The sequence below is a fragment of the Corvus brachyrhynchos genome, unplaced genomic scaffold, assembly GCF_000691975.1.
Source record: "Corvus brachyrhynchos isolate BGI_N302 unplaced genomic scaffold, ASM69197v1 scaffold542, whole genome shotgun sequence".
Classification (NCBI taxonomy): Eukaryota; Metazoa; Chordata; class Aves; order Passeriformes; family Corvidae; genus Corvus; species Corvus brachyrhynchos.
The window spans coordinates 1,361,329-1,377,695 of NW_008236766.1; the positions used below are offsets into that span (position 1 = coordinate 1,361,329).

At 40.4% G+C, this 16,367-nt stretch overlaps 1 protein-coding gene across 1 annotated transcript in view; it reads right to left on the minus strand.

Annotated features, from left to right (window-relative positions):
- Positions 1–4,314: 4,314 nt before the first annotated feature.
- TMEM41B (transmembrane protein 41B) overlaps positions 4,315–16,367 on the minus strand; it is a 12,449-nt gene continuing 396 nt past the window's right edge. The window contains exons 2-8 of the mRNA XM_017727345.1: positions 15,647–15,745; positions 14,666–14,783; positions 13,557–13,685; positions 11,827–11,920; positions 10,885–10,989; positions 8,930–9,068; positions 4,315–8,507 (exon numbers count right to left, since the gene is read on the minus strand). Coding sequence (XP_017582834.1) covers positions 8,338–8,507; positions 8,930–9,068; positions 10,885–10,989; positions 11,827–11,920; positions 13,557–13,685; positions 14,666–14,783; positions 15,647–15,745 — 854 coding nt within the window. The 3' untranslated portion in view covers positions 4,315–8,337. The remainder of the gene's footprint in view (positions 8,508–8,929; positions 9,069–10,884; positions 10,990–11,826; positions 11,921–13,556; positions 13,686–14,665; positions 14,784–15,646; positions 15,746–16,367) is intronic.

Here is a 16,367-nt window from a genome sequence, read left to right on the forward strand (position 1 = left end):
GCCCAGGGGTGAGGGAGCCCAGGGAAGGGCTCTGCCCCCGCCGCAAGCGCGGAGTCGCAGGATGGGGCAGGCTGGAAGGGACCACAGCGGCTCGTCTGGTGCGACCTCCCTGCTCAAGCAGGGTTATTGCTAAGCACGTGGCACAGGATTGTGTCCTGACTGTTCTTGAATATCTCCGGTGAGGGAGACCCCACGCCCTGTCTGGGCAGCCTGTGCAGTGCTCAGTCACTGCGCAGTAAAGAGATTCTTCCTCACATTCAGGTGGAACTCCCTGTTTCTTCCTGTTGCATTTTGTCCTTTTGCTTGGTACCACCGAGCAGAGCCTGGTCCATCCTCGGTCACCTCCACTTCAGGTATTTACAGACATTGATGAGGTCCCCTCCCAGTCTTCTCTTCTCGAGGCTGAACAGAAGCACAGAATCAATTAGGTTGAAAAAGACCTCTGAGATCAAGTCCAACGTCTTGTGTCCAGGCCCAGTTCCCCCAGTCTCTCCTCACAGGAGAGGTGCTCCAGTCCCTTGATCAATTTTGTAGTCTCCACTGGACCCACTGCAGGTGCTCCATGTCTCTCTTGTGCTGAGGAACCCAGAACTGGATGCAGTCAGAGGCCAGGAAGGTGCTGCCAGGGCTGCTCACTCAGGCACACGTCAGCCTGATGCTGCTCTGAAAGCACCTCTGGGCTTGCGTCCTCCTGTCTCCTCCATCTTCCCATCCCCGTGGCCCCGGTGGCTGTCGTGACTCCACGGCTTTGTGAAGCAGCTGTGTTTGCAGGGAAATGCTTTAGGGATTGTTTGGCTTTAAGGTTGTTTTCTTTTTCTTATTTGGATTAACATCACACACATCTCTCTTAACAGTTGGGCTTGCACAGAGTGAAATCCACTCTCCCCTCTGGCTCAGCATGGAGAGGAGAACAAGCCCTGGGAAGGATGACCCGAACTGAGCTGCTGAGGGATAAGTGACAGGAACCCATGCCCTGCCTTGAGAATGCTTTTTCCTCTGGCTGTAGAGGCACCTGGGATGGCCTTGCTAGCCTAAAATTAGGTCTGTAAGCAGTTCCCCTTCCTCTCCTCTCTCCGTTCTCTATTTGTGGCATTTGCATCAGAATCCTTCCCTATCTTATGGGGCTTATAAGAGGAGAGGTTAAAACTTTGCAGTACTTAATGATTATTTTCCAGGACTAACCAAGTAGTTAAGGTTGCATCCATAATGCTGAATTGATCAGACACTGATCTAACTTAACACACTACCAAGCATAGGAAACCTCATTTATGCGACTTTCCATTGCCAAGACAGACCGAGTTCTCTGCAGGGACTAGAAACAGCGGCACATATAAGAAGACTTCACTGCCAATATTTTACAGCCTTTTGAAGCACAACAACTAAACTCTTAGGCCACTCTGCCCAGTGAGTTGTGGACAGCTGGACATCCTTCTGGGAACCAGGAAAAACTGTTAGGATAGCACTGGTGGTATCAGTGGTCACTTGATTAGGACTGTATGGGCCCGAGAATGGGTTATCAGTGAAGGAAAGTGTTGCTTAGATTTGACTGAGAGGTCAGTTTTTAAGCACTATTCAACTTGAGGGAAAGATTTCAATAAAGGTGTCAGGGTAGGAGCAGTATTAGAGTGAAAGGCTTGAGTTTACTCTACAAAAAGCACAGTTAGATTGTGTTGAGCCTGCCTGGTGGTGTGTGGAAGACACAACAGAGAACAGAAATAGCTAAATCTGGTTGCTCTTACTCTGCTGTGTTCTCTAGCCATTTTTTTGCACATTTGTCTTCTCAATCTGCTTTCAGTGTGGTAAAGGACAATGTATTCAGCACGTGGTGAACTTCTTTCAAATAAGCCTGAACTGTAGTTCAACCCTTATGACAAAAGCCATAGCCTGAGGGTCTTAGAAGGACTTGCAAGAAAGTCTAGAGAAACAGCACAGATATTGGCAGGGGCTTTTTGTCAAATAAAGAGTAAAATGGGGAAATAAAAAATTGTTCTTGCACCTTAACTGTTCCAGAAATAACCATGTATTTAGTAAATATTCAGTACATAAAGTTAACAGGGCCAGTAAGTAAACAGAGGTTTACCAGAGATACTGTTGAGCAACAATAATTAAATGCACACATGCCTTGCTATGCAACAGAGTAAGGGACAAGAAATATTTTTTTTAAAAGGAGAATCTCAGAAGAAACTCAGATTCACTTTGAATTGCTACAAGAAAGGAACAAGATGGGTGGAACTGCACAAACCAGAACCAACAAAATGTTAACCCAAATTTTTGCTGTGGAAAGCTCTTTCCTACTTTGTCAGATAAATTCTCTGTGTTCCAAGCCAATTTACAGCGTAGTCCCTCTCTAATCTCTGCATCCAGCAATGTACCTGAACAGCTACAGCCTTCTCCTCCCATTTTCTCAGTCACTGTCTCTTTTCCATTGTATCTTTTTCCTCCCCCATTATTTCATTTCTGAAATACTCTTGCCTAGTGACCACAAAGAGCATCTGTGACATCTAATTCAAAGGCCAACGGCTTTAATCTGTCAGTCTTCTTGACCAATGTTCCCATCACAGGAAACACCCGAAATACGGCAACTCTGTCAGGAAACTTTACAAATGGCTTAGATTAGTCCTTGAGTAAGACAACGACACTCTAGACTCCATTTTGAATTCTTGAAAGTATTCTTTATGATGTTGAGAAAATCTGTGGAATTGTGAATTCTGTGGAAACTAGGATTCTTTAGCCAGATAATCATAAAGACATATTAGTAAATAGGAAGAGATTTAAAAGATTCATTGTCTTTGGCAAGATTATCAATGTTGATGCAGCTGCTGTTTTTTATGGCAAAGACTTGTATTTTCAAGCTCAAACCTTAAGTGAAAGAGAATGAAGTCTTTAAAATAGCAAAGAATATTGAACTTGGTGTGAAGATATCTTGAGTATTCATCATATTACTTAATTCAGATTTACTTTGCCAGCAATCCCAGTCATGGTTATTGGAGGAGTTTATTTACTGAGCAGTAAGAAACCACAACAGCAACTTACAGTTCCATTCAACTTTGCTCAGAGAATCGAAGAAGTCTGAAATAGGGTATCTCCTTTTTTTTCTGGGCAGCTGTTTCCCAAGATAAGCTAAGCTTCAAAAGCTAACAGAGCTCAAAGCACAAACAAATTGCTCCAGTTGTCAGAGTGCTGATGGACTCTGATTAAGATATTTACCCCAGATTCTTTAAGAAAACAAAAATCCAATCAGTGACTTTTACCATTAAAGCAATCCTCTCCAGCCGGCAAAACCAGATACTTGAATCTGGCTGCTTATTGACAATGCATTTGGTGTGACATCTACACAACAGGCTTGTGGAATAGAGCCTGCACAGCGGATCATCTCACACATCAGGGCACAGATCAGAGCAGAACTGGCACTTCAGGGTGTGGAACATTTCCCACACTCCCACCTGCAGCATTGTCCCTCTTCTCCCCAGCTCCAGAAGCCCACGCTACGGACTGATGCTCATTTTACCAACAACTATGACCCCCAGGTCCCTTTCTATGGTGCTGCTCTCCAGCATCTCCTTCCCCAGTCTGTCCGTACATCCAGGGTTGCTCCATACCAAGGTACAGAATCCAGCACTTGTCTTTATTAAACTTCATACAGTTGGTGATCATCCAGCCCTTGTCATGGTCTCTCTGCAGGGCCTCTGCCCTCGTGGGAATCAACAGCTGCTCCAAATTTAGTATAGCCAGCAAATTTAGTTAGTACTCCTTCCAGTCCTGCGTCCAGGTCATTAATGAAGATGTTGAAGAGAACTGGGCCGAGGACAGAACCCTACAGAACCCCATTAGTGACAGGACCCACTAGTAATGTCACTCCATTCACTACAACCCTTTGTGCCCGACCCATGAGCCAGTTACTGACCCGTCCCATGATGTGTTTACCCAGCTGAGTGCTGGACATTTTGTCCAGAGGGATACTGTGAGAGACAGCATCAAAAGCTTTACTGAATCATCTCCATAATTTTATCAGGCACTGAAGTGAGACTGACAGGCCTGTAGTTTGCATGGTCATCCTTCTTGCCCTTCTTGAAAACCAGGAAAATGTTTGCCAGCTTCCAGTAGACTGGGACCTCTCCAGATTCCCAAGATTCAGACATCATTGAGAGAGGTCTCTTGATGACACCAGCCAGCTCTTTGCTCTTGGATGAATCCCATCAGGCCCCATAGACTTAGACGGATCCAGCTGGAGAAGCAGCTCCTGCACAAGTTCAGGGTAGACTGGAAGTTTATCATTCTCAGCCATGAGAAATTAGTTTAACACAGAACAAAGAGTCAAACATAGAATGATTTAGTGATCTGCTCAGAATACTTCTTCATGACATGGAATTCTTCCAAGTACAGTAAACATTGCAAATTCCAGGTTTTAGATACAACTCCTCAAGGCTAGGTTGTAAAGGAAAAATCAGGAGTTATGAGTTTAACATTAGATCCCAGTTCTGAGGCAGAATTTTAAAAGCTATTTCCCACTGCAGCATTCCCAGCCCTCTTGAGGGCCTAGCAGGCCCTACTAACCTTTTACGGCTATGAGGAAACTTTTGAAGCCCCACAGCTGCACAGGAGCAGAATTCTCTTGTGTTTGGAAGACTATCTGCAGAAAGGAGCTTTTATGAGGCTTCTCACATATACACCAGTCATTGACTTGAGCTCTCATAATCCAGACCCAGATTCTTCTTGTGTACTATAAAACAAGGAAATGGGAATTATCACACTAGGTGGAGCATTTTTAAGAACTGGCAGGGGAGTTATGGTATGTTAGTAAATATATTATGCCATTATTTATATTAATTGCCAGTACTAAAAGGCTGTAACTTCTTTCAGTTTGGGTGACCTGGAGCTATAAAGCCACCAGCTGAGGGTTATAAATGTCTGTCATTGCAAGACATCAATTGGTCATAAAAATAGTTGGAGTATTCACTTCTCTTTGATGGAAATTTGAAAAACATGCTCTGGATCCCACTTTCCCATCAAAACCCTTTTTTATTTCCCTCTTAGTACTGCCATACTAAACTATAGGGTTCCCAAACCCCACACTATCACAGAAGGAAACTACGCATGATGAAAATTCTCAGGAACACACAAAAATCTTCAGCTGCCTAAAAAAACCCCATGTTTTGACTTTGCATAACAGCACTGTGCATGAACAAAAGCTTCTCATTTTTAACTTTTACTTCTTCTGTCTCACCCTTTCAGCAAGTTTTCTATACAAGGCAAAAAAAACATGTCATAAACTCGCCTTGACAGAATATTAAGGGAAGGTAAATGAAGCTGAAATAACTTTGGCACAGGGGCCTTCCATAAGAGATTAATGGGGGAAAAAAGGTACTTTATGCAAATAGTTGTATTTGAAGAGACAGAAGTTAGACCCAGTTGCCTTCCACTGCAAACCAGAAAAATTTTCAAAATTACTGCTGTATGCAAGAAATTAATTTCAGAGAGAAAAGGAAGTCAAGTTTACCTACTTATTTTGAAATAAAGGTAGAAACAGAATTAATCTCATCTACAGATGTAATCAGCTCAGTTTAATTTTTAATCAATGACTAAAAATACCGTTGAGGAAGGACTCACCCCTTTTAAACAGGTTAATAAAAAATTAGGCTTAGTGGGAAACTCAGCATGCTTCATTATACTCAAAAAGTGCAGTGTTTCATATTTTATATAACAGCTTTATTATCAAATGGCAAGAGACACTTAGTAATGATGTCATGCAGGTATCACCAAAAAAATTCCAAAAGATAAACAGGTCACCTAACAGCTCAAAATCCCTTGCAATTAAAAAACAAAGCTACATCTTTCTGATGTCCTGGTTTGTTCCATGGTAGCCACTATTTTTCTGTTGAAATGTTATGGCTCTCTCTTGGATCACTTTCTGGATTTCCTAAAGGAAACAGTAGGCTAGTACAGTACTCCACAACACAGTGCTTTTTTTGCTTTCCACAATGCCTGCCTTACTCTTCACAACCCTCACAAGTCCTCATGGGATAGGAAAGCACCTCAGGCTGCTGGCAGCTGAAGATAAACACAGAAGAGATGGGTTTAAAAAAAATGCTAAGGTTTTGAAAAAGTAAAGAACCCTATTTTGAACCTTTTTAAGGTCTTAAGGCTTTTAGTTATTATGATGGGAAGCCAGTCTTGTGGCTGAAACACAACAGGTTTTCAGTAACAAAGCCTGATCCCCATCTCCATAGTGAAACAGAACTCAGTGAAAATGTCAAGTGATAGCACAAGTCACATTAGATTGAAGGAGATTTCAGTTCCTTCTTTAGTGAGAAGGTTCCACCAAAACATTGGCTTTACACAGCATGGGAGGGATTTTAAAACAGCTTCTGTTACTGACCAAGAATTGAGACAAATTTTGAGAAAAGCCACTGGAAAATAAGTAGTAGGTAATTTATTCTGAGAGTTCATCTGCCTGAAAAGTTAACTCTGCAGAAAAGTAGGCTGTAAATCTACAGCAGCTTCACTCTCAGTAGTCCGTGGGACCCTTGCTCACATGGCTCAATTCACATCCAGGTTTACTATGGAATAAATCCCCTGGGTAGAGGAGCGCTGGAGATTAGAATGGCAGCAATAAAAGGAATCACTGTTCAGTGTTAAATGCCAAAGTACACTTTTAGAGTAAATTCTAAATAACAAAAGAATTGCTGAAGCTGAATGATCTTACAATAAACTTGCAAACAGAACTGATATAAATTCCTTTATATACTTATGTAAAAAATATCATTTACTGTGCAGCCTGGATTTAAATAAAAGACAAATGGTCAATCAATATTACTATATATTTACAAGTAATACTGTGATGAAACGAAGCAGTCAATTAACATTATGTTACAAGAATGAATAAACCCTTTAAAGGTACCAGTACCTTTTACATTATCACATTCATGAACATCTCAAAGATCTATGATATGATCATGAGTTAACACGAGGACACGGACAAATAAACCCTGGAACTGGAGCACATGCTGCTGTGTCACCTCCCTTTTCAGGGAGACACTGCAGGGGCATCAGCTTAAACCGCATGAGCAGCACTGGTTTCAGTAGGATAAAACGCGAGTGTGCTCCCCAGCTCCTGACCAGGGCCTTGGTTTATGGGGTTCCACTGACAAGACAACAAACTACCACAGCTGGAAGCACAAGGGGAGGTATCTTGTACCTTACTGAGAGAACACACAGAGTTCTGCTGAAGGCGAGTCATGGCTGGTTGCCCATTGCCAGTCACTGACCTGGCAGACAATGGAACCCCCCATTTTTATATACACCGACACAAGAGCCTGCTGTTCCATGGTGCTCTGAACATTATTTGGGATCAGCTGTTTGATAGGAACTGCACCAGTTTGTGTACCTGACATTTCTTTTAGCTAATCAAGCTGCAATGAGAAATTTTATACTCTTTACATATTGCTTGAGAAATGGTAATATTACACTGCTTAAGCATTTTTAAATCACTTGAGAACTGCAAGTTTTACATAACCATATGATCACTTTCTTAAGTTGGCAGGATAAATCTATGCAAGTGAAATAATGGCAAAATAATCAACACTAAAAAAATGAAAATTAGAACTTAAAAATCATCAGCTAGCCAAGATAAGAATTCTAAGCTGCTCCCTCCCTTCCTGTATCTGCTCCCAGAATAAAATTTTACAGGGGCCAAGAGGGAATGATGTGACACTTTGCCTTTGTTAACCCAGTAAGTAAAGCAGATGTAGGTTCAAGTATTTAATTCCATACAGCACTAATAAATAGAAGTAAACAACCAGGATGAGAATAATATTGTAGTTAAAGTACTGCAAAGAACCTTTGTTTCTGAGTGAGCACCATTATATTATTTTGAAACTCCCCAAGGCAAAAAAGAAGGAAAATATTGTTAGTGAGAAATGCACTCAGACCAGATCACATGCAAGCCTACAGACAATGTTATAAAGTTGGACTGAATAATTCAGGGCTTTTTCCTGCAAGTGTTAGAAAGCATCACCTGTAGTTTATGTCTACATTACAATTTTTGCTCTGCACATAACTAGAGCAAAATGTTACATCTATATTCTCACTTCCCTCATCCTGAGGGCCACATACACACCCTCCCAAAATAAAACACTGGTGGTTTGGTTACAAAACTATATGCAGTACATTTCTGAACACACTTCCTTCCATTTAAGGACATGTGCTCATTTAAAGACATTCTTATCAATTACAAGCCTCCCCTTTAATTGCTTAAGATCCAATAGAAAAGCAAATATACAAATATCAGAAGTGCTGATCCTGAGATGAAATATGGGAAATTCTGGTCCAGTTTGATCCTTATTCAAACTTCTGTTTCAGTTTCTTCTGGAAGAGAGCTGGTAGGATGGAGAGGATGGCTAGAATCATGAGAACAAAAACAGAGTTCCAGGAAACAGCTTCCCCTGCTGTTGTAAGCTGGTACAGCGTTGTTCCTGCTTTAATGGCTACAAAAGACGGTGGTGCTACACCTGGAGCAAGGAAAGGATGAAAAAACAGCTTGTTAGGGTGAAAAAAGCCATAATTAGTCATCCAAATTTTAACACCAAAATCTTGAGAATTTGTTGTCTTGTACTTTTTTTTTTTTAAGAGGGCTGTAAATACAGAATTCAAAGACAAAAACCCCTTATCAAAAGAACTAGTTTTATGCCATTCTTAATATTTTTAATGCAAACTCAAATACAGGAGAACAGGCAAATAATCTCTGCTCTTTAGGCTCTGCAGATTTCAAGTTCTCCTTTCAAACTGATTTTAAGTTCATAAAGGAAAAATACTGGATTGTTTCCCAACCAGATTAAAAAGTATGTGCAAAAATATGCCAATTAAAAAATCTATAGTGTATACCCCTTCTTCTGGCCACCCCAAACTGTGGCTCACGAGCCACAACTCTTACCTAGGAAAGTGCCAATGAAAAACACTTTCAATGGCACATTGATTACAGGAGATGTGATATTGATAAACCAGTTGGGAAGGAAAGGTGTTATTCTCAAAAATATTATGTAGTTAATGAGATGTTCTCTATGTCGTTCAACCTGCCAAAAAAGAAAAACCAAACATTTGGTTAAAAAATCCCTGCCTTGAAAATACACAACCATAGAGGTTTAAAGGGGTTTTTTATCCCTGTCTTTTGTAGACATTTACATGTTGTAAACATAAAAATCAGTTAAAAATGCGTGATGTGGGGAAGTGAATCACCTGTTAGATAGTACTGAGATCACCCTGGAAATAGCTGTGTGTGACAGAGCACAGTGGTGATGTGTCTGACTGACTCAGCTAACTCAAGCAGCAAGTAAGTCATAGGCAGAGCCACAGGCCTTACTCTAACTTCAGCACATCACCTCTGTCTAATTCTGGCCCAGTCAACACAGCCAGTCTCTAATCTCATTCCTAAAGCTTTTGCAGCAACTAGCAAGGAAGTTTGTTCCTCAATCCATTCTGTCCTAACCTGTGATCAAGCTTCAAACACAGCTATATTCCTCACTTGGAAACTCAGCCAGGTCCCAGCTCTGAACTTCATGAGGTGGCTGCTCCCAGCACAGTTCCAAAGCCAGTCTCCCCATAGGCTATAGAGCCCAGCATTAACACTTACCCAGCAGCAACAACAGCTCCAACTTCATCTACAGTATTAATTATGTTTTTAGGTCTAGCCTAGCTCCTTACACCAATGCTACAACAAAGCCTCTTCTCCTTCCAGCCTGTCTCTAGCACATCAGTCTTTCCAGACAAGTGTGACCTCAAGCCAAGCTGCAAGGATAGCCAAGCGTCCACAGTTCTGGCCCATCCTAGCAGACCTGCACTAAGATTAAGCCTCAAACAGTTGAAAACAAATCTGGTCTGATTGCAATTCCACCTGAAATCTCACATGGCAGCTCACCCCAGTCACAACCCTGTTTTGCAGCTTTAGCCAAATTTAAATTTAACTGTAACACCAAAATCAGGAGCACTGTGGGTTTCTTAAATCTTAACGCAGGAGAAATATTTAAATATTGATTAATGCTGCATATAAAATGGCTTAACCTCAATACATAAGCATGATACAGTCCAATTAACCTGGACACAGTGAGATATGAGCTGCACGTGCAATTTTAAATCACATGCTCAGTTCTACTAATGGCAATAGTAACCATTTGCTGCTCAGAATAGTCTCAAGATTATACTGCAATATGAAGATTTACTTGGGTCAAGAGTCAAAATAATAGTATATAACCTAACAAGGTCAGTTGTGCCAGACAGCTCCAGATCTTATCTAATGAGGAACAAGTTTAAAGCATTTTTATGTAACTCAAAAAAATCTTGACCAGAGTACAGGTGCTTCATACTTGCCAAAAAAAAAAAAAAAAATTGTTTGAATGTTTCAGAGTATCAAAGAAAGACACATAGGGTCAAGTACAAATCACACTGTATTTCTGTACTGCAAAACCTTTAGGTTCACCTCACAATCAAGACTTGCTGAAATTAATGTTACCAGATACTGTAAGAGAACGTTTCTAAATGCTCCAACTACAATAACATCTTCAAATTAATGTTTCTCAATCAGACATACAGCTACAGGTTCCTCCAACACAAAAATACAAACCCAGCTTTCATTAGTCCTGATACTTAGAGAGCAATTACTTGAAATTATCTATAACTGGAGAGGTTTCCTATTGACACTAAATAAACCAGGGGGGTGATCAGTTGCAAACACTTCCTAGGTAAGAACAAATTTCTCATGGGAAATATAAAATCAGGAATACTTCCAGAATCCCTTCTGTGTAATGACATACATGAGCACAAGACCTCTTAGTTTTCCATGCTATTCCACGACACATCTTGTATCGTAAGTTCCAGCATCTCTAGAAACCGTACCTGTTCTGACCATTTTACTGCTTTTTCTGTTAAATATCTGTACACAACAGGACGTCCCACTAGGTATGAAAGCATATAGCAAAAGGAAGCTCCAAGTCCTGAGCACTGAAAAAAAATCAAAACAGACAATAAATGAGCAGAAACTCTAATTAATGTCAGCCTTGTTTCCCTATAAACTACACTGCCTGGCTAGAGCAGGTTTCTATGCAGCCCTCCATCAGGGCTCTCCTCCAGCAGTATGTACACACTCCCCAAGTACGCTGTTGACCCAAGACAGTTTATTTCCAAGGCATTTGAATCAATCTTAGCACTCAAAGTAGACAACATTGATTACTTATCAGTTAATATCGAGTGCTTCTGCAGTTTTAAGACTTTGAACAGTGAAAGCTTTGCAAATAAGAGGCACAATGCCATTAAAGAAATTCAAACATGAAAACTGAACAACAGGGTCCTCCCTACCTTTTCAATACTAAGGCTCATTATGATTGCATCTTTGGCCCATAACTTATTAAAGCTTGTTGAAAAAATACATTTCAAATCTTAAACTAAGCTTCTTGCATATTTAAGCCAGTTATAAACCAGATGTATTTTGTAGTGTGATAATAAAACAACAGTAACTGTGTTGTGAAATTACGACTGGGTTCTGGCAGATGCTAAACAAATTTAGAGTAAAGGAAACTCTGGCTGATTCACACTCAAATGTCTTCATTATTAAGAAAACCTGGAGAAACAGCTCAGTGTTTTGGATCATCACCCAATGCTACAGTGAATTTTTGTGGGTAATTCTTGCAGCAGAGCTGAGTAAGAACTCAGTAGTTCATCAGAACCTGAAGTGTATGCCAGTTTCAGACTGATCATTTCCAATAGGAAGCTGCTCAGATGCTTGGTTGTACTCCAAATCGATAAAAATATATGCCCTCACAAACTACTTTCCATACTTACCAAACAAACAAGAAATAAGGCCAGTGGAAAGGGATAAAGAAACCCTGACAGGATACTGAGAAATATAGACCCAGGAATAGCAAATGTTTGCAAGCTGGATGCATCTTAGTTAAGGGAAAACACATTCCTAGAAAGCTACACACCTGCTAACTTTAAAAGCAGTCAGGATACATATTACAACTTGAAAAACTATAAATAGGCAGGGCCCCTCAAGATCCTTACTTCAAAATGCCTTTTGTGGAATAGCACAAGAAGTGCAAGCACAGAGCAACAAGATGTAGATTTGTCACTACACATACAAAAAAATAAGTCAGTAAGTAATAAAAGCTGACTGCATTTTTCTCTTTATCTGCGCTACAACTGCCACAGAGGATTTATTGTGACTTCCAGGAAACACAGACTTCTGATTTTACACTGTTGACTAGAGATGTGCAATTTCAGATATTCTCTCTGGAAAGTTCACAGGCCTGTCTGAGCCCATAAGCACAAGTTTCATGGAAGACTGAAATGTATGAAGGCAGCTACTACTTCCTTACAAATAGGCTTGGTGTAATCACTGACTACAATAGCTGACCACTACTTTCAGTCAGAAATTTAAAAATTTTTAAATTTAAATTTTTAATCAAAAATTAGGATTCTGCAGTGTAAGCAAGCAGGTTGCTGGATTTAAGGCTTGCTAGGCATACTTGAGACTATGATGCATTGCTCACTTTGCATACAAAAGATATAAAGCAAAAAAACCTGCACACTATTTTACCCAAGTTGAACTGACCAAAATATTAGGAAGTCCAATAATCTTCCTGAGTCCATTACAGTCAGTCCAGCTTTCACTAAGCAATGTCAAGGTTCAGAGGTAACTGTACCATGCCTAGAAACTGATCACAGTCTGCTGCTGAGACAGTGAAGGTCATCACATCAGCTCCTAGAGCAGCTCAATAAAGAGCCAATTTATTCTCCTCCTTGTTAATATAGACACTAACATTTTCATTTTCTTCATAGATCTATAATTTGGAAAACATGAAACTTTTTGTGAAATACTTTAAAAGAATGAGCTGAAGGATAATTACTAGTGGCACGTTCAGTGCTGACTCTCCTGAGTTACGAAAGCCTCCTGCATTAAAACTGTGAAACAAACCTCTTCCACAGCTTTAAAATTATTAACCTTTAGTGAAGTGTTCCAGTTAAGAGTGTGTTTAATGATTAATTAATATATTCAGCACTCAGGAAAAGGAAGTCAACACAGAACACAGGTAGCCTTTGTGTCTCCCTACACAGAAAGTACTTCAGAAATTCATCTCTCTAAAAGAAAACAGAGATTGGGTTTTCTGAATTTGGGCAGTGCAGAGATGAAAGATGGCTCAAAATACTTTCCTTCAGAAATACTGCTAAATATTCTACAAACTACCCTTATGTGGAACTTTGAATGTCTCAAAGAAGAGCAGTGCAACAGTCTCAGTCTTCCTTTAGAACAAACAGTAATTTCTACCTCAAAATTCACTTTATTTTAAAAGTTATCATAACACTAAAGTGAGACCAAGCCTAATAGAGAGAAATGTTTCTAAATTTCCAAGATTTTAAAATATTTGTGTCTCTTTGTAGACACTCCTATATTAAACAAAGTATGTTAAACTTCACCCATGACCAGGAAGTTATCAATTTGTATTTTTCACTTATTTTTTCAGAGAAGCATGACAACATCAAAGCTGCCCTTTATACCAGAAAAAGGATACAAAACATATGTGGCAAAATAAGCCACTAACACTTGAACGTAAAATGTGTCCTTGTATTTGGACAAGACTTTTCCCAAGGCCTTTGCATCATCCATATCTCTAGGAACCTTTATACATTCTCTTTCTTCTCTGGAGAGGAAAAAAAAAAAAGCAGGAATGTAGTACAATTACTTACTGAATACAGAGATAATTAGATACACTACATCACTAAATTACAGCTTCAGCAAACAAACCATGATTATTGTTGTAATAATGCTCTCAGGTGAATACCTAATATTTACAGTGTGGTTTATATTAGAAAATCCCCAATTTTAGGTATTTGCAACCTTTTTTTTTTTTATTCAGTACAATAATGTGCTTCTCTTCTAGGTTTTTTTTCTTACCAAGTACTGACCAAAAAGAAATAATTGAGCAAACTAAACCTTGGCAAGTGAAAGGAGCCAATGTTTCAGCCAAAACCAACTGCAGTTGCCTGAGTGCTGGGGTCATAACAGCTGAAGTGCAGCAGGAGTGGCAGAACTTCACCTCACAAACAAATAAAGCTCTAAGGGCAAAATCTCATGTCACACCTTAATCTGGTGCAACTCTGGGCAGCACAATTCAGTGTCTTCGCTTCCTCTGTATCAGACTTAGGGATCAGGCTGTTGCAAACTGACCTTGTTGAGCAAGTTAATCAGACAGAAAATTAACTACTAAAAGGGAAAAGAAAACTGTTAGACAAGCAGGCTTTCACCTGTCAGCCTGCCTGCCTTCCCAACACAAGTCCTGGGTGCAACAAGAAGGTGAAAAAGAGAAGGCAAAGTTTAGCTAGGAAGGAAGAAGGATTTCCCCTTTGGTGACAGCCTCCAGTTTTACCAAGACACAAGGAAGTTTAAAGTGAACCCAGACTGAACCAAGCACACTCTGACTCTCATCTGAAGAAGGTTAAGGACACACCGATAATGTGCTAGAGGGTAACACCTCAAAACACGGGATCTCCACTGTGTAACAGAAACCTTAGATCAAGACCAATTCTCTGATTTTGTGCCATATCCCCATGCAGGATCTGATACTGAAAAGCAAATTATTTGATAAATAATTGATAAATTAAACTTTCGTAACATACTTACTCACTAAGTTGTGGGAAATTTTTATATACCAGGAACATAAGGAAAGCAGCTGATAAGAAGATGGACACTAAAATAAGAAGTGATGTCCGAGCTGATCCACCTTCTGCAAGAGCTTTCCCTGAAATTAAACATAAAACAAACTTAGAAAAAACCTCCAGCACTACCAAAACAAAACAACAAAAATCAATCCCTCACAACTTACAACAGATTCCAGACTTATCCTTTAAGGGAATATTAAAGCAAACCCTCTGTGGACATCATCTTCCTACCAACACTTTCAATAACACACATCGGTCACATTCCCGGAAAACTTTCAAACAACCTTGAAGTTTTTACACTGGCAAACATCCCACAGAAGGGGATCTCTATGATCCATAAGAATTCAGGCCTTAATTAATAAATACATTTGTAAAGAGAAAAATCAGAGCTAAACAACGTAAGCCATACATATGTTTTCCTTTTTGCCAGAAATTTTCTGCCAGTCTAATTAACTAGAGATTTAACTTGGAAGTTAAATTTCCAGGACGTACAACATAACTCTGAAACCTGCTCATTAACAGATTTTTCCCTCTAATGAAAGACTACCAGATACAGCCAGTTAGGTGAGACACATTCATTAGGAGGAAACCTATATAAACACACACACACACCAGCCTGTGATATAAAAAGATCACAGTTCCTAGTCTTGGGAATTACACATATTTTACACTCATGTGGATATAGGTATATATAAGTGTGTAGTAGCCCTTAAATTCCAGCATAGTGGAAGCAATGGGAGTGCAGTAAGTGACACAATGACATTTTAGGCCTCTTCTGCATCTTAGATTTTTATCAAAATGACCACGTAAGTGCAATACTCTGATTAACACAAAGGCAACTACACACATCAAGAATTTAAAACTGAAATGAACACTGAGTACTCTCTGCATCCACACCGGGCATGTATTAAACCACTCTCTCCTCAGGCACTTTGAGGCTCACCCAGCTTCACACCCAGGGTCACCTGAAGAACACTCCAAGAGCCGAGGCTGTTTTCTCTCGCAGATGCTGCTGGCACAACTACAATGCCAACACACAACACTCAAGCGGGTCACGGTGACACCTCACTGTTGTGAAATGCAGCGACTGGATGACGAAACCCACGGAGCCGGCTGGGCAAGCTAGCAATTTTATGGGCTTTAAGGTTTTTTAGGTTTAAGGTCAGTGCGACCCCACAGGTGTGCGCTGGGTCAGCCGAGGCCAAAGGGAGCATCCACAAAGCAGGTACAACCACAGAATCGCAGAACCGTCCGGCTGGAAGGGACCACAGTGGTCATCTGGTCCAACCTCCTAGCTCAAGCGGGGTCATCCCAGAGCTCATGGAACAGGACTGCATCCACACGGATATTCTTGAATATCTCCAGTGAGGGAGACTCCACACCCTCTTTGGGCAATCTGTTCCAGTGCACTGTAACCGTGGTTATTCTGACAACTTCTCCAAGGAGCAAAATAAAGGATAAATAAATAAAAAAGCAACTTATAGGGCCAAAAAAGAAAAACACAGCCCACTGCGCTTTCTGGCACTTCTACTTTCTATACTTCAGCTGTGCCGGTAGTGGAATAACACAAACACACACGCACACACAGAGACATGAAACCACGCGCGTTCCCTCACGCAGGGGAGAAGGGAAAGGGTTCGGTGCCCCATTTCGGCTCCCGCAGG